At 36.9% G+C, this 25,490-nt stretch overlaps 4 protein-coding genes across 6 annotated transcripts; all 4 read left to right on the top strand.

The window, feature by feature from the left end:
* Window positions 1-3,547: 3,547 nt before the first annotated feature.
* Window positions 3,548-7,752, top strand: LOC125470754 (putative disease resistance protein RGA3). 2 transcript variants are annotated; one of them, XM_048570258.1, is made up of 3 exons: window positions 3,548-6,097; window positions 6,206-7,317; window positions 7,404-7,752. In XM_048570258.1, exons 1-2 carry the CDS (start codon window positions 3,865-3,867, stop codon window positions 7,279-7,281), a joined length of 3,309 nt encoding a protein of 1,102 aa, XP_048426215.1. In that variant the 5' UTR covers window positions 3,548-3,864; the 3' UTR covers window positions 7,282-7,317; window positions 7,404-7,752. The 2 variants fall into 2 exon arrangements, with proteins under 2 accessions (XP_048426215.1, XP_048426214.1); XM_048570257.1 differs by having other exon boundaries at window positions 3,548-7,317.
* A 3,518-nt stretch (window positions 7,753-11,270) lies between these two features.
* On the top strand, window positions 11,271-15,227 carry LOC125470753 (putative disease resistance protein RGA3). 2 transcript variants are annotated; one of them, XM_048570256.1, is made up of 3 exons: window positions 11,271-13,560; window positions 13,669-14,772; window positions 14,859-15,227. In XM_048570256.1, the coding sequence occupies exons 1-2, from the start codon at window positions 11,328-11,330 to the stop codon at window positions 14,745-14,747; spliced, it is 3,312 nt and encodes a 1,103-aa protein (XP_048426213.1). In that variant the 5' UTR covers window positions 11,271-11,327; the 3' UTR covers window positions 14,748-14,772; window positions 14,859-15,227. The 2 variants fall into 2 exon arrangements, with proteins under 2 accessions (XP_048426213.1, XP_048426212.1); XM_048570255.1 differs by having other exon boundaries at window positions 11,271-14,772.
* Window positions 15,228-19,705: 4,478 nt separating this feature from the next.
* Window positions 19,706-22,495, top strand: LOC125470755 (putative disease resistance protein RGA3). The gene is given in 4 exon segments (XM_048570259.1): window positions 19,706-21,108; window positions 21,110-22,013; window positions 22,098-22,154; window positions 22,239-22,495. Coding segments are annotated over 4 exon segments (2,571 nt in total). The 5' UTR covers window positions 19,706-19,755.
* On the top strand, window positions 22,400-23,897 carry LOC125470756 (disease resistance protein TAO1-like). The gene is made up of 2 exons (XM_048570262.1): window positions 22,400-23,442; window positions 23,529-23,897. Exon 1 carries the CDS (start codon window positions 22,524-22,526, stop codon window positions 23,415-23,417), a length of 894 nt encoding a protein of 297 aa, XP_048426219.1. The 5' UTR covers window positions 22,400-22,523; the 3' UTR covers window positions 23,418-23,442; window positions 23,529-23,897.
* Window positions 23,898-25,490: the final 1,593 nt, after the last annotated feature.

Raw genomic sequence — 25,490 nt, 5'->3', positions numbered from 1 at the left:
ATCTCATTCATACTCTGGCCAGAGATTCCAAATCATATCATAGAGTATTCTCCCTCAAACAGTTTGAAGGTTAGAGATCCCTTGTTGCGCATTCACTTGCCTCCATGGCTAAGTGGCTTAACCCTGACGATGCCGTGGACACCCTGATAGAGTGACGTTGACATAATCAAAGATTAAGGACCTAACCACAAGACAACTGTGATGCCTCAGGTCAAAAGACTAATTTGCATTATCCCAACCATGAGTTCTCATTTGACATGAATATGAGAACTCTTCGTTGATCGTGTTCAGTGAACTCATTCTCTATTGAGCACCTACGTACTTGTCTTGATGTCACACACACCAATGACTCGAGACTAGTCACTCTCCCTGAGAGAAGACATAGCACGTACTGATCTTAACGGACTGTCAATGCCCAATTGGCAATCCTATGATCAGGAACGTTTAGGATGTGTCTACGAAAGAATGGTCTCATGAATCTAACTTCTTTAGATCGCATTCTCCCAATCACATATTCCTTGGACTTTATCGTTTAAGCATATAACATTTATATGAGACGGCTCAAACAATAATGTTTGCCCTTTAAACTACATTAGTTTGAAATGTCCGTAAAGTATCATCATATGATTGGTTTTAGGGCACATTTCCAACAGTGCTAAGTTTAAATATCACTCCCTTGCTCATGCATGTGTTGAGACCACTTGGGTTTGCTTTCTTCTTGGTAAGCTTGGGGTTCGATTGAGTACTCATATTTTATTGCATTGTGATAATTTGAGTGCTACCTATTTTGCTGCTAATTCAGTCCATCATGCAAGCAGACATCACGTTGAACTCGATTACTTTGTCCGTGAAAAAGTGGCTATTAGTAGTCATCGTGTTGGTTATATTCCATTTGCTGATAACCAGCCGATCTTCTCACTAAAGCCCTTCATCAGCCTCGTCATAGACTTCTTTTTTCCAAACTTGTCCCATCCGCTCCTCTAATTTGTACGGGGGTGGGGAATGTTAGATTATCATCGATTAATCTGAAATCCTCTCCATGATTGTAGCATGTGTTATAGGAATGTAATTCCCAATTGTAATTAGTGTAGGATTCCTATATCAATACAGATTAATATAACCCTATATATATTGTAATATTTTTCACACATCAATACAAGGAGTTATATTTCTTGCTACAATACAAAACTAGTCAATTCTCCGCTTGTAAGTGAGAGGTCATGTTCGATTCTCTGCAAGGGCAAATTTTAATCATATTATTGCTAGCTCATTGTGAGACTTAGCACCCCCAATTTTTTTGTGTTTGGTAAACTTTCAAAATCAGCTTTTTTTTTATAGTTTTGGGTGAAAAAAAACTAAAAAGGCAAAGCAGCAAAACCCAACTTTGGAAAACCAACTTTTTATACACAGGTGAACAGTGCCATTACATGAATTTTTCGAAATGGCAACCTTACCTTTCTTCTCTTTCTCCTTCATCCCAGTTCTAGACTTCACCCCCTTTCTCCAGTCGTTCTCCGGCGCCGTACTACCCAGATTCACCACCCTATCCCCTTCATCTTTTCTTACTCCCTCGCCACCCCATCCCTCTCCTAATCCCCACCAAATACACCCATCGCCACGTAGCAGACCATGATCCCAACCCACTCCCTGCTAGATGATAACCCAGATCCCACCCATTTATCCACCACCGCACCTTCCAAAACATGTAATGCCCTGGAAATTGAAATGCAAGAAATAGAAATGGATCGCCGGAATTGAAAGAGAAATGCGAAAGGGACGAAGGTGGGTGAGGACTTTGAAATTTCAGGAGGGATCATTGATGAAAAATGGAAGAAAAACCATAAACATTTTAGCATAACGAAATATAAAGAAAGAATAATGAAAAAGCTAGAAAGAAAGGGAAACAAAGATGAAAGGAAAAAGGAAACAATCATGAACTTTTTGGTAGAAAGAAAAAGAAAGAAAGAAAAAAGAAAGGAAAAAAAACCCATAAGTTATGGTTTTTTTTTTTTTTTTCATTTTACACAATCACAACTATTTTACATAATTATTTACCAAATAATATAATATTGTTTTTTTTATTTATTATTAAAAGCACTTTTACAATTATCGTTACCAAACACTTTACTTCTTTATTTCATAACTACTTATTCTTAAAATACAGCATAAACAATTTTTTTTTTTCAAAGCACATCAATACCAAACTAACCCTTAGCCTGCCTCTTCCTCCTTGGTGCAAAGAATATTGTTTGTTAAAACCAAAAAAAAAAAAAAAAAAAAAAAAAAAAGAAAAAGGAAAAAAAAAGAAGTCAATTTTCAATAAAAAAAAAAAAAAAAAAACACTCTTGTTTTTTTTTCTTTCTCTTTATGACAAAAAAAAATGTGAAAATAAAAAAGATAGAAAATGTTATCCAAAAAGAGAAACTGGACCTGCAAACTCATAATCTAGTGGGCTGAACTAAGTATCAGCCCATTAATCTAGTTAATAGGCGTGGTTAGGTCTAAACCATATCTGGCCCCAATACACATTTCTTGTGGCAAGAAACAACAAACACTAGCTAAGTCATGAATGTTAACTTATTGTACAGAGGCTAAAAGACAGCAACGCTACGTTAGTTGTTAGGTCACTTGATGCTCGTGTGACAGGCATATGACCACTTTTTTAAACAACACTCTTATAGCCTTTGTTTTCTTGCATGTGATATAAAGTTAATCTAAAAGCGTGGATAGTACTGTATTAAATTACTAACTCGTGTTAGCATTTGAGTGCTTATATATATATATATGTATATGTATATACATATTGGCCCATATAATTAATGGCAGGGTTGCTATTATATTTGGATCATTGCATTGCATGTGATATAGGAGATGGGCTGAGGTCATTTTATCCGGGCCCTAATGGGTTTGTATTATGGAGATGACCCATATATATTTGGTAAGTAATATGGCAATCTAACGACAAGCCGTATTAATCTTTCAATACTTCCACACCGACTATGCACGTGGCATACATGACAGCGTACTAATCAAAACTTACTACTTTAAAATCCTGTCCGAGCCCTCGGATGGGTTTGAGTAATGTCAAGCGGTTGTCCGAGCTCTTGGATAAGATATTACTAATTTAAAATACTGGCCTTTTTTCTTTATAGTCCAAACAAATTTTTTATCGAAGCAATGAATTTAAGCAAGAGGGTTTAGCTTTTGTTATGGTTTATTCTTTACTTCAGCAATTACGGGAAACATCTTGTAATGTGTGCATGCACAAAAGAAGTCTCATTCTTTTTTATTTGTGTATTCTTATTCTTTTTTAGTTGTATACACATTTTATGTTCATTTTCCATATGCTTTAAGTATGAATCATTCTCAAAACGCTGCTTTAGTCACATTGATTATAATGGATGTGCTCTCCCCTATGCACCCGAGGTTGAAACTCACTTATTATAATTTAGATTAGTTTAAAGTACCTATTCGAGTTATAGTGACATACCTTGCTTTGCTCGAGATCAATGAATTTTCAGTCTACAATTACTTAATTTTCATATTTGATGCCAAGTTCAACCAACGTTCTAAGGTTGGGGAGAATGGTTGTAGCATTGGTATCAAGCTAACAAACCAAGCAAGTTAAGAATCAAGCTTTCTTGTTTTGTTTATTTACCTTCTGATTTTCAATCTTGTTCATCTAAGAATCGCATCATGAACAAGTTAGAATCATATACTTTGCTTAAGTATTAGTTACTAGAGATAGGGCTGCAATGCCATATAAATATTAGCAGCGAGGATCCATCTTAGATCACCAAATTCTTACCTCCTACAATCAACTATACTTTCAGCTTTGCTTTAATCTTATCCTCAATCAAGACGATGGCGGAAGGGGTCCTCTTCAACATTGCCGAAGGAATCATTGGAAGCTTGCAGAAACTTGCTCTTGAAGAGATCGGATTGCTTTACGGTGTCAAAGAAGAGCTCAAAAAGCTTGAGAAGTCAGTCATCAAAATTAAAAATGTTCTTCTTGATGCAGAAGAAAAGAAGGCCAATCATGAAGTCACAGAGTGGCTGAAAAGCCTAGAAGATGTAGTTTATGATGTTGACGACTTGCTAGATGAATTCTACACTGAAGGTCAGTGGAGACAAATGGTAATTGGAAATAAAATTTCGAAGCAGGTACGCCTCTTTTTCTCAAGCTCAAACCAACTTGTTTTTCGGCTAAAGATCGGTCATAAGATAAAAGAAATTAGGGAGACACTTAATGCGATTGAGACCGACAGAAGGTTTCACTTAGATGAGCGTCTCCAAGAGGCACGAGTTCTAACTAGAGAGACGGAAAGTCACTCATTTGTCCGTAAGGAAGAAATCATAGGGAGGGATAAGGATAAAAGGGAAATTGTAGGACTTCTGTTAGATCCTAATCCCAAAGAGAATGTGTCAACCATTTCCTTAGTTGGGATTGGAGGTTTGGGAAAAACTGCACTAGCCCAACTAGTTTTCAACGACGAGACAGTCCAAAAACATTTTGAGTTGAAAATATGGATATGTGTCTCTGATATATTTGAGTTGAATGTGCTTGTTAAAAAAATCATTGAGTCCACAACTAGTAGGACATTGGGAAACCTTGAGATGGATCAATTGCAAAATGACCTTCGAAAACTAATAGATGGAAGGAGATACCTCCTTGTGTTAGATGATGTATGGAATGAAAATAGGGAAAAATGGCTTAATTTGAAAAGCTTGTTGATGGGTGGTGCAAGAGGTAGTATAATATTTATAACTACTCGTAGCGAAGTTGTTGCAAAGATCTCAGATACAAATAAGCCATATATCTTGAGGGGTTTGGAAGAAAAAGAATCATGGTCCTTATTTAAGCAAATGGCCTTTAAAACAGAGCAAGAGTCAGAAAATCCAAGTATTAAGGCAATTGGGGTAGAGATTGTTGGAAAATGTAAGGGCATCCCACTTGCTATAAGGACGATAGGGCGGATGCTCTACTCTAAGAATCGGGAAAATGAATGGTTGGCTTTCAAGAATAACGACCTTTCAAAAGTAAATCAGGAAGCAAGTGATATTTTACCAACACTTAGGCTAAGCTATGATATCCTTCCATCACATTTGAAACATTGTTTTGCATATTGTAGCTTGTTCCCTAAAGATTATGAGATTGATATAAAGACATTGGTTAACCTCTGGGTGGCACAAGGGTTTGTTAAGTCTTTAGATCAAAACGAGAGTTTGGAAGATGTTGGTTATGGATATTTTTTGGAATTGGCGTGGAGATCTTTTTTCCAAGATTTTACATATAATGAGTTTGGTATGATACATAGTTGTAAAATGCACGATCTCATGCACGACCTTGCAAAATCAGTGTCTGGGATGGAAATCACCATAGTAGATGAAAGGGAGGATAATTTTTCTGAAAAACTTCGTCATGTGTCTTTTGATTTTCCAATTGGTCTGTGGTTATTTCAAAAAATTCCTACATCTTTGCTAAAGGCACATAAGTTGCGGACATTTTACTCTATTGGTGAATATCGGCTCTTTTTTCATGATGATGGGTCTATTAAGTCATTTTGCAATGCAATTGCTTCAAATTTCAAGTCATTGCGCATGTTGAGTCTGAATGAATTAGGTATCAGAGCATTACCAAAACCCGTACGTAAATTGAGACATTTAAGATATCTCGATCTTAGAAGAAATCCCATTGAGAGGCTCCCAAAGTGGATAGTTAGACTTCAGAATCTGCAAACTCTAAATCTGTCAGATTGTGATATGCTTGTGGAACTGCCAAGAGACATTAATAAATTGTTCAATTTAAGGCATCTCATGGTAGATGGGTGTATCAGATTGAATCATATGCCGGATGGATTGAGAGAATTGACTTGTCTTCGGACATTGGATAGATTTGTTTTGAGTGAAGGCAGTTGCATTACAAGGGGCGGTGCTGGGCTTGGCGTGTTGAACAGGCTTAACAACTTGACGGGAAGTATGAGCATTGAAAATTTGTGGAACGGGAAAGATATGGTGTCAGAAGCAATCTCTGCAAATATGAAGGAAAAACAGAGTCTTACTTCGTTGTCTTTGAGGTGGAAGGAAAATATTACAAGTGATGTCAATGAGGCTGAAAATGGTGAAGTGTTATTGGAAGCACTGCAACCTCATTCAAATTTGAAAGAGTTATCGGTGTATTTTTTTGACGGTGTGAAGTTTGCAGGTTGGCTTTCTTCTCTCACAAATATTGTTAATCTCAGTTTGAAGGAATGCAAAACATGTCAGTATCTCCCGCCGTTTGATCATTTCCCTCGTCTTAAGGTTCTTAGACTTGATGGGCTTAATGCTTTGGAGTACATTTCGGATGCTTCATCGTCAGCGTCGCGAATTCCATTCTTCCCCTCCTTAAAGAAGATTTACCTAGGGAATTGTCCTAATCTCAAGGGATGGTGGAAGCAGAGTGCTCTAATTGGCTCCCCAATGACAGAGTATGAGCATCAGCATATACAGCAGTCATCGCTTTCATTTCCCTGTCTTTCTCTATTATATGTCTGGCATTGTCCTAACCTAACTTCCATGCCACTCTATCCACATCTTGAAGACGGGCTGTCCTTGGATAATGCCAGCTTGAAGCCATTAGAAGAGATGATGATGATCGGTGATGAAGACATTTTGGCACCAGCAGAAACAACATCATCTGCTTGTACATGTTGTTCCCTCTTCTCTATTTTCTCTCCTTTAGTCTCTGGAGCATCTGGCCCGCATGTCTCCGCTTCCTCGTCTTCTCCTCTTTCCAAATTAATAAGTTTGCAAATTATAGGCATTGAGGATATAGAATGTGTTCCAGAGAGATGGCTGCGCAATCTCACTTCTCTCAAGAAATTGAGTTTGTCCCGATGTCGTAGACTGAGGTGTATACCTTTGTCCCCGTCTCCGAGCGTCCAACATCTCACCACACTTGATTGTCTAGAGATAGCGAACTGCAATGAGCTGGATTTGTGGAAGGATGATGAGAGTTTCTTGCAGTGGAAATCCCTAAGGAGCCTTCGTACCCTCCGTATTTCTGAATGTGATCGTTTGATAAAGTTGCCGGAAGGAATAGGTAACCTCACATCCCTTTCCGAACTAGTCATTGTAGATTGCCGTAATTTAGCATCACTGCCAGAAGGGATGTGTCGCCTCACCTCTTTAGAGACACTGCGGATTAACAACTGCTCCAGCGTATTAAGGCAAAGATGCGAGAAAGAAAGAGGTGAGGACTGGTCTAAGATTGCCCACATCCCAAATATTTACATTTAACGACTCGATGACAGACTGGAGTCAGCTGGTGTTCTGGTACCTTTTCTAACTTCTTCTGATTTCCATTTTACATTTCAATAAATCCAAATTAATATCCAAACTATGTTTGTCTCTCAAACCAGAACCATTCATTCAGTTAACCGAAGCACCCTTTCTATGTCGGTGGCTCAAGATTCGTTCCTCGTTGAAACTTTATGCTTCATCTCTACAATTGTTTACGCTCGCACAACAGCGTGGTGGTGTATGTGTATCAAATGGTTGCAGCCTGCACTTCTTTTACCTTTTAACTTTGTTCTTTTCCTTGTATATATCTTCTTTGTTTCATTTCAAGAGGGGTAAGGTTTATGTCCTCCCTTTTTTTTCATGTAATTTTTCTCTTCTTTTTTTATTTGTATTGTATGAGGGGTAAGGTTTATGTCCCCCCCTGACTAGGTGTACATTATTTTTCATTATCAATAAAATTTTCCTCGTACCGCCGAGGTTTTATCAAAAGAAAAAAAAGTTGTATAAATTATAGGGTGAAATATGACTTTATCTGTTAGGCTTCGAAGATTACAATCTTAAAATGAACCAAATCCAAGCCAAACCGAATAGACCAAATTAAAAATAAACTGAAATGAACAAAAAATTTAAAAAATCCGAGCCGAATCGAACAGTAATTTCAGTTTGATTTTTAGTTTCGATAAAATAATCAAACCGAATAGAACTGAACCCACTCTTATACTAAGTGATACAAGAAAGCTCTCCTTAGTAATACTCAAGTTTTAATTTTCAGTTATTTCCTGGGGACTTTTATTTTAAAGAGAAAATACACACATGTACATTATACAAACGTGTTTACATGTTTTTGTTGCCCTATGTTTCTGATACCTTCTTCTCTGTATAAGACATTTTATGTTATACACTTCTAATTTAAAAAACTCAAGTGCAAGAAGACGGTCGTGCAAACCATGTTAGATGGCCTAAACCACATTTGCTTAGCTACAAAAGGGAAGGTTAGATTATCATTAATTAATCTGAAATCCTCTCCATGATTATAGCATGTATTATAGGAATGTAATTTCCAATTGTAATTAGTGTAGGATTCATATATCAATACAGATTAGTATAACCCTATATATATTGTAATATTTTTCACACATCAATACAAGGAGTTATATTTCTTGCTACAATACAAAACTAGTCAATTCTTCGCTTGTAAGTGAGAGGTCATGTTCGATTCTCTACTAAGGCAAATCTTAATCATATTATTGCTACTAAGGCAAATTTGCCCTAATTTTAAGGCATATATCAATACAGATTAGTATAACCCTATATATATTGTAATATTTTTCACACATCAATACAAGGAGTTATATTTCTTGCTACAATACAAAACTAGTCAATTCTTCGCTTGTAAGTGAGAGGTCATGTTCGATTCTCTACTAAGGCAAATTTTAATCATATTATTGCTAGTCCATTATGAGACTTAACACCAGCTTGGTACCGCTTAACTTTTAAAAAAAGCAGGTATGAAAAAAAGCACCCTGTTTTTTTGTGTTTGGTAAACTTTCAAAATCAGCTTTTTTTTCATAGTTTTTGGTAAAAAAAAAAAAACTAAAAAGGCAAAGCAGCAAAACCCAGCTTTGGAAAACCAGCTTTTTATCACAATACATGGGTGAACAGTGCCATTACATAAATTTTTCGAAATGGCAACCTTACCCTTTCTTCTCTTTCTCCTTCATCCCAATTCTAGACTTCATCCCCTTTCTCCAGTTGTTCTCCGGTGCCGTACTACCTAGATTCACCACCTATCCCCTCTATCTCTTCTTACTCCCCAAATTCGCCACCTCGCAGACCATGATCCCAACCCATTCCCTGCTGGATGATAACCCAGATCCCACCCATTTATGCACCACCGCACCTTCCAAAACATGTAATGCCCTGGAAATCGAAATGCAGGAAATAGAAATGAGAGTGAGGACGAAGGTTCCAGATCACCGGAATTGAAGGAGAAATGCGGAAGGGACGAAGGTGGGTGAGGACTTTGAAATTTCAGGAGGGATCATTGATGAAAAATGGAAGAAAAGCTAGAAACATTTTGGCATAACGAAATATAAAGAAAGAATAATGAAAAAGCTAGAAAGAAAGGGAAACAAAGAAGAAAGGAAAAAGGAAACAATCATGAACTTTTTGGTAGAAAGAAAAAGAAAGAAAGAAAAAGAAAGGAAGAAAAGCCCATAAGTTATGTTTTTTTTTTTTTTTTTTTGTCATTTTACACAATCACAACTGTTTTATATAAATATTTACCAAATACTATAACACTGTTATTATTATTATTATTATTATTATTAAAAGCACTTTTACAATTATCGTTACCAAACACTTTACTTCTTTATTATACAACTACTTATTCTTATAACACAGCAGAAACAATTTTTTTTTTCAAAGCACATCAATACCAAACTAACCCTTAGCCTACCTCTTCCTCCTTAGTGCAAAGAATATTGTTTGTTAAAAATAAAATAATAAAAAATAAAAAGTCAATTTTCAATTAAAAAAAACATTTTTCTTTTTTTTTTCTTTCTCTTTATGACAAAAAAAAAGATAGAAAATGTTATCCATAAAGAGAAACTGGACCTGCAAACTCATAATATAGTGGGCTGAACTAAGTATCAGCCCATTAATCTAGTTAATAGGCGTGGTTAGGTCCAAACCATATCTGGCCCCAATACACATTTCTAGTGGCAAGAAACAACAAACACTAGCTAAGTCATGAATGTTAACTTATTGTACAGAGGCTAAAAGACAGCAACACTACGTCAGTTGTTAGGTCACTTGATGCTCGTGTGACAGGCACATGACCACTTTTTTAAACAACACTCTTATACCCTTTGTTTTCTTGCATGTGCTATAAAGTTAATCTAAAAGCATGGATAGTACTGTATTAAATTACTAACTCGTGTTAGCGTTTGAGTGCTTATATATATATATGTATATACATATTGGCCCATATAATTAATGGCAGGGTTGCTATTATATTTGGATCATTGCATTGCATGTGATATAGGAGATGGGCTGAGGTCAAATTATCCGGGCCCTGATGGGTTTGTATTATGGAGTAAGTAACATGGCAATCCAACGACAAGCCGGATCAATTTTTTAATATTTTCACACCGACTATGCACGTGGCATACATTACAGCGTACTAATCAAAACTTACTAATTTAAAACCCTGTCCGAGCCCTTGGATAAGATATTAGGTTGGGCCTCGAAGTTGGTAGTCTGGAATCGGGCGATTTTGGGTAAACAAAAATAGACTTGGCCTCATAGCTGGCCTTTTTTTTTTTTATGGTCCAAACAAATTTTTCATCGAAGCAATGAATTGAAGCAAGAGAGTTTAGCTTTCGTTATGGTTTATTCTTTACTTCCGCAGTTACGGGAAACATCTTATAATGTGTGCATGCACAAAAGAAATCTCATTCTTTTTTTGTTGTACACACATTTTATGATCCTTTTTCATATGCTTTAAGTTTGAATCATTCTCAAGACGCTGTCGTAGCCACATTGACTATAATGGATGTGCTCCCCCCCATCCCCCCAATGTTTAAACTCACTCACTACATGTTTAGATTAGTTTAAAATATAACATTGCTTGTATATGTATCTATTCGAGTTAGAGAGACATACCTTGCTTTGCTCGGGATCAATGAATTCTCAGTCTACGATTACTTAATTTTCACATTCGATGCCAAGTTGTCAACCAACGTTCTAAGGTGGGGAGAATGGTTGTAGCATTGGGATCAAGCTAACAAACGAAGCAAGTTAAGAATAAAGCTTTCTTGTTTTGTTTATTTACCTTTTGATTTTCAATCTTGTTCATCTAAGAATCGCATCATTAACAAGTTAGAATCATATACTTTGCTTAAGTATTAGTTAGTAGAGATATGGATGCAACGCCATATAAATATTAGCAGCGAGGATCCATCTTAGATCACCAAATTCTTACTTCCTACAATCAACTCTATACTTTCAGCTTTGCTTTAAGCTTATCCTCAATCAAGACGATGGCGGAAGGGGTCCTATTCAACATTGCCGAAGGAATCATTGGAAGCTTGCAGAAACTTGCTCGTGAAGAGTTCGGATTGCTTTACGGTGTCAAAGATGAGCTCAAAAAGCTTGAGAAGACAGTTACCAAAATCAAAAATGTTCTTCTTGATGCAGAAGAAAAGAAGGCAAATCATGAAGTCACAGAGTGGCTGAAAAGCCTAGAAGATGCAGTTTATGATGTTGATGACTTGCTAGATGAATTCTACACTGAAGCTCGGTGGAGGCAAATGGTAATTGGAAATAAAATTTCAAAGCAGGTACGCCTCTTTTTCTCAAGGTCAAACCAACTTGTTTTTCGGCTAAAGATCGGTCATAAGATAAAAGAAATTAGGGAGACACTTAATGTGATTGAGACCGACAGAGGGTTTCACTTAGATGAGCGTCTCCAAGAGGCACGAGTTCTAACTAGAGAGAGGCAAACTCACTCTTTTGTCCGTAAGGAAGAAATCATAGGGAGGGATAAAGAGAAAAGGGAAATTGTAGGACTTCTGTTAGATCCTATTCCTGAAGAGAATGTGTCAATCATTTCCTTAGTTGGGATTGGAGGTTTGGGAAAAACTGCACTAGCCCAACTTGTTTTCAACGACGAGACAGTCAAAAAGCATTTTGAGTTGAAAATATGGATATGCGTCTCTGATAAATTTGAGTTGACTGTGCTTGTTAAAAAAATCATTGAGTCCGCAACTAGTAGGACACAGGGAAACCTTGAGTTGGATCAATTGCAAAATGACCTCCGAAAACTAATAGATGGAAAGAGATACCTCCTTGTGTTAGATGATGTATGGAATGAAAATAGGGAAAAATGGCTTAGTTTGAAAAGCTTGTTGATGGGTGGTGCAAGAGGTAGTATAATATTTATAACTACTCGTAGTGAAGTTGTTGCAAAGATCTCAGATACAAATAAGCCATATATCTTGAGGGGTTTGGAAGAAAAAGAATCATGGTCCTTATTTAAGCAAATGGCCTTTAAAACAGAGCAAGAGTCAGAAAATCCAAGTATTAAGGCAATTGGGGTAGAGATTGTTGGAAAATGTAAGGGCATCCCACTTGCTATAAGGACGATAGGGCGGATGCTCTACTCTAAGAATCGGGAAAATGAATGGTTGGCTTTCAAGAATAACGACCTTTCAAAAGTAAATCAGGAAGCAAGTGATATTTTACCAACACTTAGGCTAAGCTATGATATCCTCCCATCACATTTGAAACATTGTTTTGCATATTGTAGCTTGTTCCCTAAAGATTATAAGATTGATATAAAGACATTGGTTAACCTCTGGGTGGCACAAGGGTTTGTTAAGTCTTTAGATCAAAACGAGAGTTTGGAAGATGTTGGTTATAAATATTTTTTGGAATTGGCATGGAGATCTTTTTTCCAAGAGGTAACATATGATCAGTTTGGTATGATAAGTAGTTGTAAAATGCACGACCTCATGCACGACCTTGCAAAATCAGTGTCTGGGATGGAAATCACCATAGTAGATAAAAGGGAGGATAATTTTTCTGAAAAACTTCGTCATGTGTCTTTTGAATTTCCAATTGATCTGTGGTTATTTCAAAAAATTCCTACATCTTTGCTAAAGGCACATAAGTTGCGGACATTTTACTCTATTGGTGAATATCGGCTCTTTTTTCATGATGATGGGTCTATTAAGTCATTTTGCAATGCAATTGCTTCAAATTTCAAGTCATTGCGCATGTTGAATCTGTATGATTTGGATATCAGAGCATTACCAAATTCCGTGCGTAAATTGAGACATTTAAGATATCTCGATCTTAGAGAAAATCCCATTGAGAGGCTCCCAAAGTGGATAGTTAGACTTCAGAATCTGCAAACCCTAAATCTGTCAGATTGTCGTATGCTTGTGGAACTGCCAAGAGACATTAATAAATTGTTCAATTTAAGGCATCTCATGGTAGATGGGTGTATCAGATTGAATCATATGCCGGATGGATTGGGAGAATTGACTTGTCTTCGGACATTGGATAGATTTGTTTTGAGTGAAGACAGTTGCATCTCAAGGGGCAGTGCTGGGCTTGGCGTATTGAACAGGCTTAACAACTTGACCGGAAATATGAGCATTGAAAATTTGTGGAACGGGAAAGATATGGTGTCAGAAGCAATCTCTGCAAATATGAAGGAAAAACAGAGTCTTACTTCGTTGTCTTTGGGGTGGAAGGAAAATATTACAGGTGATGTCAATGAGGCTGAAAATGGTGAAATGTTATTGGAAGCACTGCAACCTCATTCAAATTTGAAAGAGTTATCGGTGTATTTTTTTGACGGTGTGAAGTTTGCAGGTTGGCTTTCTTCTCTCACAAATATTGTTAATCTCAGTTTGAAGGAATACAAAACATGTCAGTATCTCCCGTCGTTTGATCATTTCCCTCATCTTAAGGTTCTTAGACTTAAAGGGCTTAATGCTTTGGAGTACATTTCAGATGCCTCATCGTCAGCGTCGCGAATTCCATTCTTCCCCTCCTTAAAGCAGATTTACCTATGGAATTGTCGTAATCTTAAGGGATGGTGGAAGCAGAGTGCTCTAATTGGCTCCCCAATGACAGAGTATGAGCATCAGCATATACAGCAGTCATCGCTTTCATTTCCCTGTCTTTCTCTATTACATGTCTGGAATTGTCCTAACCTAACTTCCATGCCACTCTATCCACATCTTGAAGACGGGCTGACCTTGGATAATGCCAGCTTGAAGCCGTTAGAAGAGACGATGATGATCGGTGATGAAGACATTTTGGCACCAGCAGAAACAACATCATCTGCTTGTACATGTTGTTCCCTCTTCTCTATTTTCTCTCCTTTAGTCTCTGGAGCATCTGGCCCGCATGTCTCCGCTTCCTCCTCTTCTCCTCTTTCCAAATTAATAAGTTTGGAAATTATAGGCATTGAGGATAGAGAATGTGTTCCAGAGAGGTGGCTGCGCAATCTCACTTCTCTCAAGAATTTGAGTTTGTCCCGATGTCGTAGACTGAGGTGTATACCTTTGTCCCCGTCTCCGAGCGTCCAACATCTCACCACACTTGATTTTCTAGAGATAGTGCGCTGCAACGAGCTGGATCTGTGGAAGGAGGATGAGAGTTTCTCGCAGTGGAAATCCCTTAAGAGCCTTCGTACCCTCCGTATTTCTGAATGTGATCGTTTGATAAAGTTGCCGGAAGGAATAGGTAACCTCACATCCCTTTCCGAACTAGTCATTGAATATTGCCCTAATTTAGCATCACTGCCAGAAGGGATGTGTCGCCTCACCTCTTTAGAGACACTGCGGATTTACAACTGCTCCAGCGTATTAAGGCAAAGATGCGAGAAAGAAAGAGGTGAGGACTGGTCTAAGATTGCTCACATCCCAAATATTGACATCTGGTGACAGACGGGAGTCAGCTGATGTTCTGGTATCTTTTCTAACTTCTTCTGATTTCCATTTTACATTTCAATAAATCCAAATTAATATCCAAACTATGTTTGTCTCTCAAACCAGAACCATTCATTCAGTTAACCGAATCGCCCTTTCTATGTCGGTGGCTCAAGATTCGTTCCTCGTTGAAACTTTATGCTTCATCTCTACAATTGTTTACGCTCGCACAACAGCGTGGTGGTGTATGTGTATCAAATGGTTGCAGCCTGCACTTCTTTTACCTTTTAACTTTGCTCTTTTCCTTGTATATATCTTCTTTGTTTCATTTCAAGAGGGGTAAGGTTTATGTCCCCCCTTCTTTTTCATGTAATTTTTCTCTTCTTTCTTTATTTTTATTGTATGAGGGGTAAGGTTTATGTCCCCCCTGACTAGGTGTACATTATTTTTCATTATCAATAAAATTTCCCTCGTACCGCCGAGGTTTTATCAAAAGAATCAAAAAGTTGTATAAATTATAGGGTGAAATATGACTTTATCTGTTAGGCTTTGAAGATTACAATCTTAAAATGAACCAAATCCAAGCCTAACCGAATAGACCAAATTGAAAATAAACTGAAATGAACAAAAAATTGAAAAAATCCGAGCCGAATCGAACAGAAATTTCAGTTTGGTTTTTAGTTTCGATGAAAAAATCAAACCGAATAGAACTGAACCCACTCTTATACTAAGTGATACAAGAAACCTCTCCTTAGTAATACTCAAGTTTTAATTTTCAATTATTTCCTGGTGACTTTTATCTTAAAGGGAAAATACACACATGTACATTATACAAACGTGTTTACATGTTTTTGTTGCTCTATGTTTCTGATACCTTCTTCTCTGTATAAGACGATTTATGTTATATACTTCTAATTTAAAAAACTCAAGTGCAAGAAGACGGTCGTGCAAACCATGTTAGATGGCCTAAACCACATTTGCTTAGCTACAAAAGGGAAGGTTAAAGAATTTATGGCCTACGTGTATCGTTTTCCACAAGCATGCAGTAGGTTAATTGTTTGAAGAGCATATGTTGCTTTTGAATAGAACATTAACTGTTAACACCTAACTGTACATAACGGATTCATGGAGAAGATAACTGAGCCTTCCAGGTTCCATGAAGGAAATTGAAACAACTCTCCCAATATACACGTGTGAATTAAATGTAACTTAGCATCCACAACAAGTGGTCCAGTGGTAAGGACGAGGATTGCGGCTCTCTAATAAACAAAAAAAAATGTGGAAGGTCTCATATTCGATAACTCGATACTCCGAGCTAATGAGTCTACTTGACTGTGATTACAGACAAGATGAAATTTTTCATAACCTCTCCGGACTCAGAATTGGTGGATAACAGTAGCTTGCCATCAAGCCTCACTGAATTAAATGTAACGGCTATAAGTTGTTACCATTAAGGCCTCACTGAATTTTGGTGTGTATACATTCACTTATTAATTTATGCAGCGCATGGGAACTAGGTTACAATTATTAACCTCCTTCATTTGGCTGTTACCCTTTTTCTCTCTTTTTTTCTCTTTTTATGGGAGGAGAAGGGGTGTTCGAACTTAGACGTCATTCCAACGTTAGGAATAAAAATGCCACTAGCTTGTTTGTTCATTGTTTTCTTTAGAAAAAAACGATGTTTCATTGTTTCTTACTTCCAAAAAGACACTTTACAACAAAACAAAAACAATAGGATAGGTCTTTAAAAGAAGAATGACTTACGTGAAATGAGCTTGTCGTCATTGTAATTTTTCAACCTAATAATACAACGTCGTAAGTAAATTTTTTTTCATAATATTATTACTAGATTGAAAGTGTGACGATATGTTCCTAATTTTCCATGTAATTTCCTTCCCGAGTAGATAAATTGACGATTATGCCCTTGTTGGCAAAGTGGAATCTGACGTGGACGTTGTTGTTCGGCTTTTAAATTATTTTTCCTATTATCGTAATTAAGTAGTACTCGTTTCTACGAACACGTGAACACGAGTTAGATCTGAACCGAATTTGTAATGGAGAATTTACACGTTTAGTTAAAGTAAGATAACAATAGGTAAAATTATACTTGTGTGCGAATTATTTAAAGTTGGAAACACTGTTTTGACAGGGTGAGCTAGATTTTTGTGTAATTTTAAATTGTACAAAATTTTGACCATTTCCCATTTTCAAACCGGTCCCTCACTTACCACACCAACCAACAACCTCTATCCCTATTTTCTATCATCCAATCAGAAACTCTCTCTTGTACAATCACAAACTCTCTCTCTCTTCTTCTTCTCTCTCTCACCGTACCTCTTTTTAATCATATTATTACTAGCCCATTATGAGACTTAACACCAGTTTGGTACCGCTTAACTTTAAAAAAAAACAGGTATGAAAAAAAGCACCCTGTTTTTTTGTGTTTGGTAAACTTTCAAAATCAGCTTTTTTTTCATAGTTTTGGATGAAAAAAAAAAGTAAAAAGGCAAAGCAGCAAAACCTAGCTTTGGAAAACCAACTTTTTATCACAATACACGAGTGAACAGTGCCATTACATGAATTTTTCGAAATGGCAACCTTACCCTTTCTTCTCTTTCTCCTTCATCCCAATTCTAGACTTCATCCCCTTTCTCCAGTCGTTCTCTGGCACCGTACTACCTAGATTCACCATCTATCCCCTCTATCTCTTCTTACTCCCCAGATTCGCCACCCTATCTCTCTCCTAATCCCCACCAAATACACCCATCGCCACCTCGCAGACCATGATCCTAACCCATTCCCTTCTAGATGATAACCCAGATCCCACCCATTTATACACCACCGCACCTTCCAAAACATGTAATGTCCTGGAAATCGAAATGCAAGAAATAGAAATGAGAGTGAGGACGAAGGTTCCAGATCGTCGGAATTGAAAGAGAAATGTGAAAGGGATGAAGGTGGGTGAGGACTTTGAAATTTCAGGAGGGATCATTGATGAAAAATGGAAGAAAAGCTAGAAACATTTTGGCATAACGAAATATAAAGAAAGAATAATGAAAAAGCTAGAAAGAAAGGGAACAAAGAGGAAAGGAAAAAGGAAACAATCATGAACTTTTTGGTAGAAAGAAAAAGAAAGGAAGAAAAGCCCATAAGTTTTGTTTTTTTTTTTTTGTCATTTTACACAATCACAATTGTTTTATATAAATATTTACCAAATACTATAACACTGTTTATTATTATTATTATTATTATTATTATTATTATTATTATTAAAAGCACTTTTACAATTATTGTTACCAAACACTTTACTTCTTTATTGTACAACTACTTATTCTTACAACACAGTAGAAACAATTTTTTTTTTCAAAGCACATCAATATCAAACTAACCCTTAGCCTACATCTTCCTCCTTAGTGCAAAGAATATTGTTTGTTAAAAAAAAAAAAAAAAAAAAAGAAGTCAATTTTCAATTTAAAAAAAACATTTTTTTTTTTTTTTTCTTTCTCTTTATGACAAAAAAAAGTGAAAAAAAAGATAGAAAATGTTATCCAAAAAGAGAAACTGGACCTGCAAACTCATAATCTAGTGGGCTGAACTAAGTATCAGCCCATTAATCTAGTTAATAGGCGTGGTTAGGTCCAAACCATATCTGGCCCCAATACACATTTCTAGTGGCAAGAAACAACAAACACTAGCTAAGTCATGAATGTTAACTTATTGTACGGAGGCTAAAAGACAGCAACGCTACGTCAGCTGTTAGGTCACTTGATGCTCGTGTGACAGGCACATGACCACTTTTTTAAACAACACTCTTATACCCTTTGTTTTCTTGCATGTGATATAAAGTTAATCTAAAAGCGTGGTTAGTACTGTATTAAATTACTAACTCGTGTTAGCGTTTGAGTGCTTATATATATATATATATATATACAACATATTGGCCCATATAATTAATGGCAGGGTAGCTATTATATTTGGATCATTGCATTGCATGTGATATAGGAGATGGGCTGAGGTCAAATTATCCGGGCCCTGATGGGTTTGTATTATGGAGTAAGTCACATGGCAATCTAACGACAAGCCGGATCAATTTTTTAATATTTTCACGCCGACTATGCACGTGGCATACATTACAGCGTACTAATCAAAACTTACTAATTTAAAATCCTGTCCGAGCCCTTGGATAAGATATTAGATTGGGCCTCCAAGTTGGTAGTCTGGAATCGGGCGATTTTGGGTAAACAAAAATAGACTTGGCCTCATAGCTGGCCTTTTTTTTTTATGGTCCAAACAATTTTTCATCGAAGCAATGAATTGAAGCAAGAGAGTTTAGCTTTTGTTATGGTTTATTCTTTACTTCAGCAGTTACGGGAATCATCTTGTAATGTGTGCATGCACAAAAGAAATCTTATTCTTTTTTAGTTGTATACACATTTTATGATCTTTTTCATATGCTTTAAGTTTGAATCATTCTCAAGACGCTGTCGTAGCCACATTGACTATAATGAATATGCTCCCCCCTAAAGCATCCGAGGTTTAAACTCACTCACTACATGTTTAGATTAGTTTAAAATATAACATTGCTTGCATAAATAAAATTAAAAAATTAAAAAAAAAGATACGTATCTATTCAAGTTATAGAGACATACCTTGCTTTGCTCGGGATCAATGAATTCTCAGTCTACGATTACTTAATTTTCACATTCGATGCCAAGTTATCAACCAAGGTTCTAAGGTGGGGAGAATGGTTGTAGCATTGGGATCAAGCTAACAAACGAAGCAAGTTAAGAATAAAGCTTTCTTGTTTTGTTTATTTACCTTTTGATTTTCAATCTTGTTCATCTAAGAATCGCATCATTAACAAGTTAGAATCATATACTTTGCTTAAGTATTAGTTAGAGATATGGATGCAACGCCGTATAAATATTAGCAGCGAGGATCCATCTTAGATCACCAAATTCTTACTTCCTACAATCAACTCTATACTTTCAGCTTTGCTTTAATCTTATCCTCAATCAAGACGATGGCGGAAGGGGTCCTATTCAACATTGCCGAAGGAATCATTGGAAGCTTGCAGAAACTTGCTCGTGAAGAGTTCGGATTGCTTTACGGTGTCAAAGATGAGCTCAAAAAGCTTGAGAAGACAGTTAAGAAAATCAAAACTGTTCTTCTTGATGCAGAAGAAAAGAAGGCAAATCATGAAGTCACAGAGTGGCTGAAAAGCCTAGAAGATGCAGTTTATGATGTTGATGACTTGCTAGATGAATTCTACACTGAAGCTCGGTGGAGGCAAATGGTAATTGGGAATAAAATTTCAAAGCAGGTACGCCTCTTTTTCTCAAGCTCAAACCAACTTGTTTTTCGGCTAAAGATCGGTCATAAGATAAAAGAAATTAGGGAGACACTTAATGTGATTGAGACCGACAGAGGGTTTCACTTAGATGAGCGTCTCCAAGAGGCACGAGTTCTAACTAGAGAGAGGGAAACTCACTCTTTTGTCCGTAAGGAAGAAATCATAGGGAGGGATAAAGAGAAAAGGGAAATTGTAGGACTTCTGTTAGATCCTATTCCTGAAGAGAATGTGTCAATCATTTCCTTAGTTGGGATTGGAGGTTTGGGAAAAACTGCACTAGCCCAACTTGTTTTTAACGACGAGACAGTCAAAAAGCATTTTGAGTTGAAAATATGGATATGCGTCTCTGATAAATTTGAGTTGAATGTGCTTGTTAAAAAAATCATTGAGTCCGCACCTAGTAGGACACAGGGAAACCTTGAGTTGGATCAATTGCAAAATGACCTCCGAAAACTAATAGATGGAAAGAGATACCTCCTTGTGTTAGATGATGTATGGAATGAAAATAGGGGAAAATGGCTTAGTTTGAAAAGCTTGTTGATGGGTGGTGCAAGAGGTAGTAGAATATTGATAACTACTCGTAGTAAAGTTGTTGCAACTATCTCAGACACAAATAAACAATATATCCTGGGGGGCTTGGAAAAAAAAGAATCTTGGTCTTTATTTAAGCAAATGGCCTTCAAAACAGAACAAGAGTCAGAAAATCCAAGTATTAAGGAAATTGGGGAAGAGATTGTTGGAAAATGTAAGGGCATCCCACTTGCTATAAGGACGACAGGGCGAATGCTCTTCTCTAAGAATCAGGAAAATGAATGGTTGGCTTTCAAGAATAACGACCTTTCAAAAGTAAATCAGGAAGCAATTGATATTTTACCAACACTTAAGCTAAGCTATGATATCCTCCCATCACATTTGAAACATTGTTTTGCATATTGTAGCTTGTTCCCTAAAGATTATGAGATTGATATAAAGACATTGGTTAACCTCTGGGTGGCACAAGGGTTTGTTAAGTCTTTAGATCAAAAGCAAGAGTTTGGAAGATGTTGGTTATGAATATTTTTTGGAGTTGGCATGGAGATCTTTTTTCCAAGAGGTAACATATGATGAGTTTGGTATGATAAGTAGTTGTAAAATGCACGACCTCATGCACGACCTTGCAAAATCAATGTCTGGGATGGAAATCACCATAGTAGTTGAAAAGGAGGATAATTTTTCTGAAAACCTTCGTCATGTGTCTTTTGATTATTCAATTGGTCTGTGGTTAATTGAAAAAATTCCTACATCTTTGCTAAGGGCACATAAGTTGAGGACATTTTTATATGTTGACGAATATCTGCTCTCTTTTCATGATGATGGGTCTATTAAGTCATTTTGCAATGCAATTGCTTCAAATTTCAAGTCATTGCGCATGTTGAGTCTGTATGCATTGGATATCAGAGCATTACCAAATTCCGTACGTAAATTGAGACATTTAAGATATCTCGATCTTAGAAGAAATCCCATTGAGAGGCTCCCAAAGTGGATAGTTAGACTTCAGAATCTGCAAACCCTAAATCTGTCAGATTGTGATATGCTTGTGGAACTGCCAAGAGACATTAATAAATTGTTCAATTTAAGGCATCTCATGGTAGATGGGTGTATCAGATTGAATCATATGCCGGATGGATTGAGAGAATTGACTTGTCTTCGGACATTGGATAGATTTGTTTTGAGTGAAGACAGTTGCATTACAGGGGGCGGTGCTGGGCTTGGCGTGTTGAACAGGCTTAACAACTTGACGGGAAGTATGAGCATTGAAAATTTGTGGAATGGGAAAAATATGGTGTCAGAAGCAATCTCTGCAAATATGAAGGAAAAACAGAGTCTTACTTCGTTGTCTTTGGGGTGGAAGGAAAATATTACAAGTGATGTCAATGAGGCTGAAAATGGTGAAATGTTATTGGAAGCACTGCAACCTCATTCAAATTTGAAAGAGTTATCGGTGTATTTTTTTGACGGTGTGAAGTTTGCAGGTTGGCTTTCTTCTCTCACAAATATTGTTAATCTCAGTTTGAAGGAATGCAAAACATGTCAGTATCTCCCGTCGTTTGATCATTTCCCTCGTCTTAAGGTTCTTAGACTTGATGGGCTTAATGCTTTGGAGTACATTTCAGATGCTTCATCGTCAGCGTCGCGAATTCCATTCTTCCCCTCCTTAAAGAAAATTTACCTATGGAATTGTCCTAATCTTAAGGGATGGTGGAAGCAGAGTGCTCTAATTGGCTCCCCAACGACAGAGTATGAGCATCAGCATATACAGCAGTCATCGCTTTCATTTCCCTGTCTTTCTCTATTAGATGTCTGGAATTGTCCTAACCTAACTTCCATGCCACTCTATCCACATCTTGAAGACGAGGCTGTCCTTGGATAATGCCAGCTTGAAGCCATTAGAAGAGACGATGATGATCGGTGATGAAGACATTTTGGCACCAGCAGAAACAACATCATCTGCTTGTACATGTTGTTCCCTCTTCTCTATTTTCTCTCCTTTAGTCTCTGGAGCATCTGGCCCGCATGTCTCCGCTTCCTCCTCTTCTCCTCTTTCCAAATTAATAAGTTTGGAAATTATAGGCATTGAGGATAGAGAATGTGTTCCAGAGAGGTGGCTGCGCAATCTCACTTCTCTCAAGAATTTGAGTTTGTCCCGATGTCGTAGACTGAGGTGTATACCTTTGTCCCCGTCTCCGAGCGTCCAACATCTCACCACACTTGATTTTCTAGAGATAGTGCGCTGCAACGAGCTGGATCTGTGGAAGGAGGATGAGAGTTTCTCGCAGTGGAAATCCCTAAGGAGCCTTCGTACCCTCCGTATTTCTGAATGTGATCGTTTGATAAAGTTGCCGCAAGGAATAGGTAACCTCACATCCCTTTCCAAACTAGTCATTGGAAATTGCCGTAATTTAGCATCACTGCCAGTAGGGATGTGTCGCCTCACCACACTTGATTGTCTAGAGATAATGTGCTGCAACGAGCTGGATTTGTGGAAGGAGGATGAGAGTTTCTCGCAGTGGAAATCCCTAAGGAGCCTTCGTACCCTCCGTATTTCTGAATGTGATCGTTTGATAAAGTTGCCGGAAGGAATAGGTAACCTCACATCCCTTTCCGAACTAGTCATTGAATATTGCCCTAATTTAGCATCACTGCCAGAAGGGATGTGTCGCCTCACCTCTTTAGAGACACTGCGGATTTACAACTGCTCCAGCGTATTAAGGCAAAGATGCGAGAAAGAAAGAGGTGAGGACTGGTCTAAGATTGCTCACATCCCAAATATTAACTTCTCTGACATCTGGTGACAGACGGGAGTCAGCTAATGTTCTGGTATCTTTTCTAACTTCTTCTGATTTCCATTTTACATTTCAATAAATCCAAATTAATATCCAAACTATGTTTGTCTCTCAAACCAGAACCATTCATTCAGTTAACCGAAGCGCCCTTTCTATGTCGGTGGCTCAAGATTCGTTCCTCGTTGAAACTTTATGCTTCATCTCTACAATTGTTTACGCTCGCACAACAGCGTGGTGGTGTATGTGTATCAAATGGTTGCAGCCTGCACTTCTTTTACCTTTTAACTTTGCTCTTTTCCTTGTATATATCTTCTTTGTTTCATTTCAAGAGGGGTAAGGTTTATGTCCCCCCTTCTTTTTCATGTAATTTTTCTCTTCTTTTTTTATTTTTATTGTATGAGGGGTAAGGTTTATGTCCCCCCTGACTAGGTGTACATTATTTTTCATTATCAATAAAATTTCCCTCGTACCGCCGAGGTTTTATCAAAAGAAAAAAAAGTTGTATAAATTATAGGGTGAAATATGACTTTATCTGTTAGGCTTTGAAGATTACAATCTTAAAATGAACCAAATCCAAGCCAAACCGAATAGACCAAATTAAAAATAAACTGAAATGAACAAAAAATTGAAAAAATCTTTCAGTTTGGTTTTTAATTTCGATAAAAAAATCAAACCGAATAGAACTGAACCCACCCTTATACTAAAGTGATACAAGAAACCTCTCCTTAGTAATACTCAAATTTTAATTTTCAGTTATTTCCTGGTAACTTTTATTTTAAAGAGAAAATACACACATGTACATTATACAAACGTGTTTACATGTTTTTGTTGCCCTATGTTTCTAATACCTTCTCTCTGTACAAGGTGATTTATGTTATACAGTATTCTAATTTTAAAAACTCAAGTGCAAGAAGACGGTCGTGCAAACCATGTTAGATGGCCTAAACCACATTTGCTTAGCTACAAAAGGGAAGGTTAAAGAATTTATGGCCTACGTGTATCGTTTTCCACAAGCATGCAGTAGGTTAATTGTTTGAAGAGCATTTGTTGCTTTTGAATAGAACATTAACTGTTAACACCTAACTGTACATAACGGATTCATGGAGAAGATAACTGAGCCTTCCAGGTTCCATGAAGGAAATTGAAACAACTCTCCCAATATACACGTGTGAATTAAATGTAACTTAGCATCCACAACAAGTGGTCCAGTGGTAAGGACGAGGATTGCGATTCTTTAATAAACCAAAAAATGTGGAAGGTCTCAGATTCGATAACTTGATACTCCAAGCTAATGAGTCTACTTGACTGTGATTACAAACAAGATGAAAATTTTCATAACCTCTCCGGACTCAGAATTGGTAAATAACCGTGACTTGCCACCAAGCCTCACTGAATTAAATGTAACGGCTATAGGTTGTTACCATTAAGGCCTCACTGAATTTTGGTGTGTGTACATTCACTTATTAATTTATGCAGCGCATGCGAACTAGGTTACAATTATTAACCTCCTTCATTTGGTTGTCACCCTTTTTCTCTCTCTTTTTTTCTCTTTTTATGGGAGGAGAAAGGGGTGTTCGAACTTAGACGTCATTCCAACGTTAGGAATAAAAATGCCACTAGTTTGTTTGTTCATTGTTTTCTTTAGAAAAAACTATGTTTCATTGTTTCTTACTTCCAAAAAGACACTTTACAACAAAACAAAAACAATAGGATAGGCCTTTAAAAGAATAATGACTTACGTGAAATGAGTTTACCGTTATTATGGTTTTTCAATCTAATAATACAATGTCGTAAGTAATTTTTTTTGGGGTTTTTTGAAATAAGTCCAAAATAACTAAAAATTGGACCTATTTCAAAAGGTAGTCTATAAAATTGGACCTATTTTTAATTTTCCCAATTTTTTTCCATAATATTATTATTGGATTGAAAGTGTAACGACATGTCCCTAATTTTCCATGTAATTTCCTTCCCGAGTATATAAATTGACGATTATGCCCTTGTTGGCAAAGTGGAATCCGACGTGTACGTTGTTGTTCAGCTTTTAAAGTATTTTTCATATTATCGTAATTAAATAGTACTCGT

The sequence above is a fragment of a genome, unplaced genomic scaffold (assembly GCF_019419815.1).
Source record: "Pyrus x bretschneideri cultivar Hongxiangsu unplaced genomic scaffold, Pyrus_bretschneideri_v1 Contig52, whole genome shotgun sequence".
In the NCBI taxonomy this organism is placed as follows: domain Eukaryota; kingdom Viridiplantae; phylum Streptophyta; class Magnoliopsida; order Rosales; family Rosaceae; genus Pyrus; species Pyrus x bretschneideri.
This window is presented reverse-complemented; position numbering and strand designations above follow the sequence as displayed.

Coding starts and splice junctions, on each gene's coding strand:
- LOC125470753 (XM_048570255.1), top strand. CDS start 11,328: ATGGCGGAAGGGGTCCTATTCAACATTGCCGAAGGAATCATTGGAAGC.
- LOC125470756 (XM_048570262.1), top strand. CDS start 22,524: ATGATGATCGGTGATGAAGACATTTTGGCACCAGCAGAAACAACATCA.
- LOC125470754 (XM_048570257.1), top strand. CDS start 3,865: ATGGCGGAAGGGGTCCTCTTCAACATTGCCGAAGGAATCATTGGAAGC.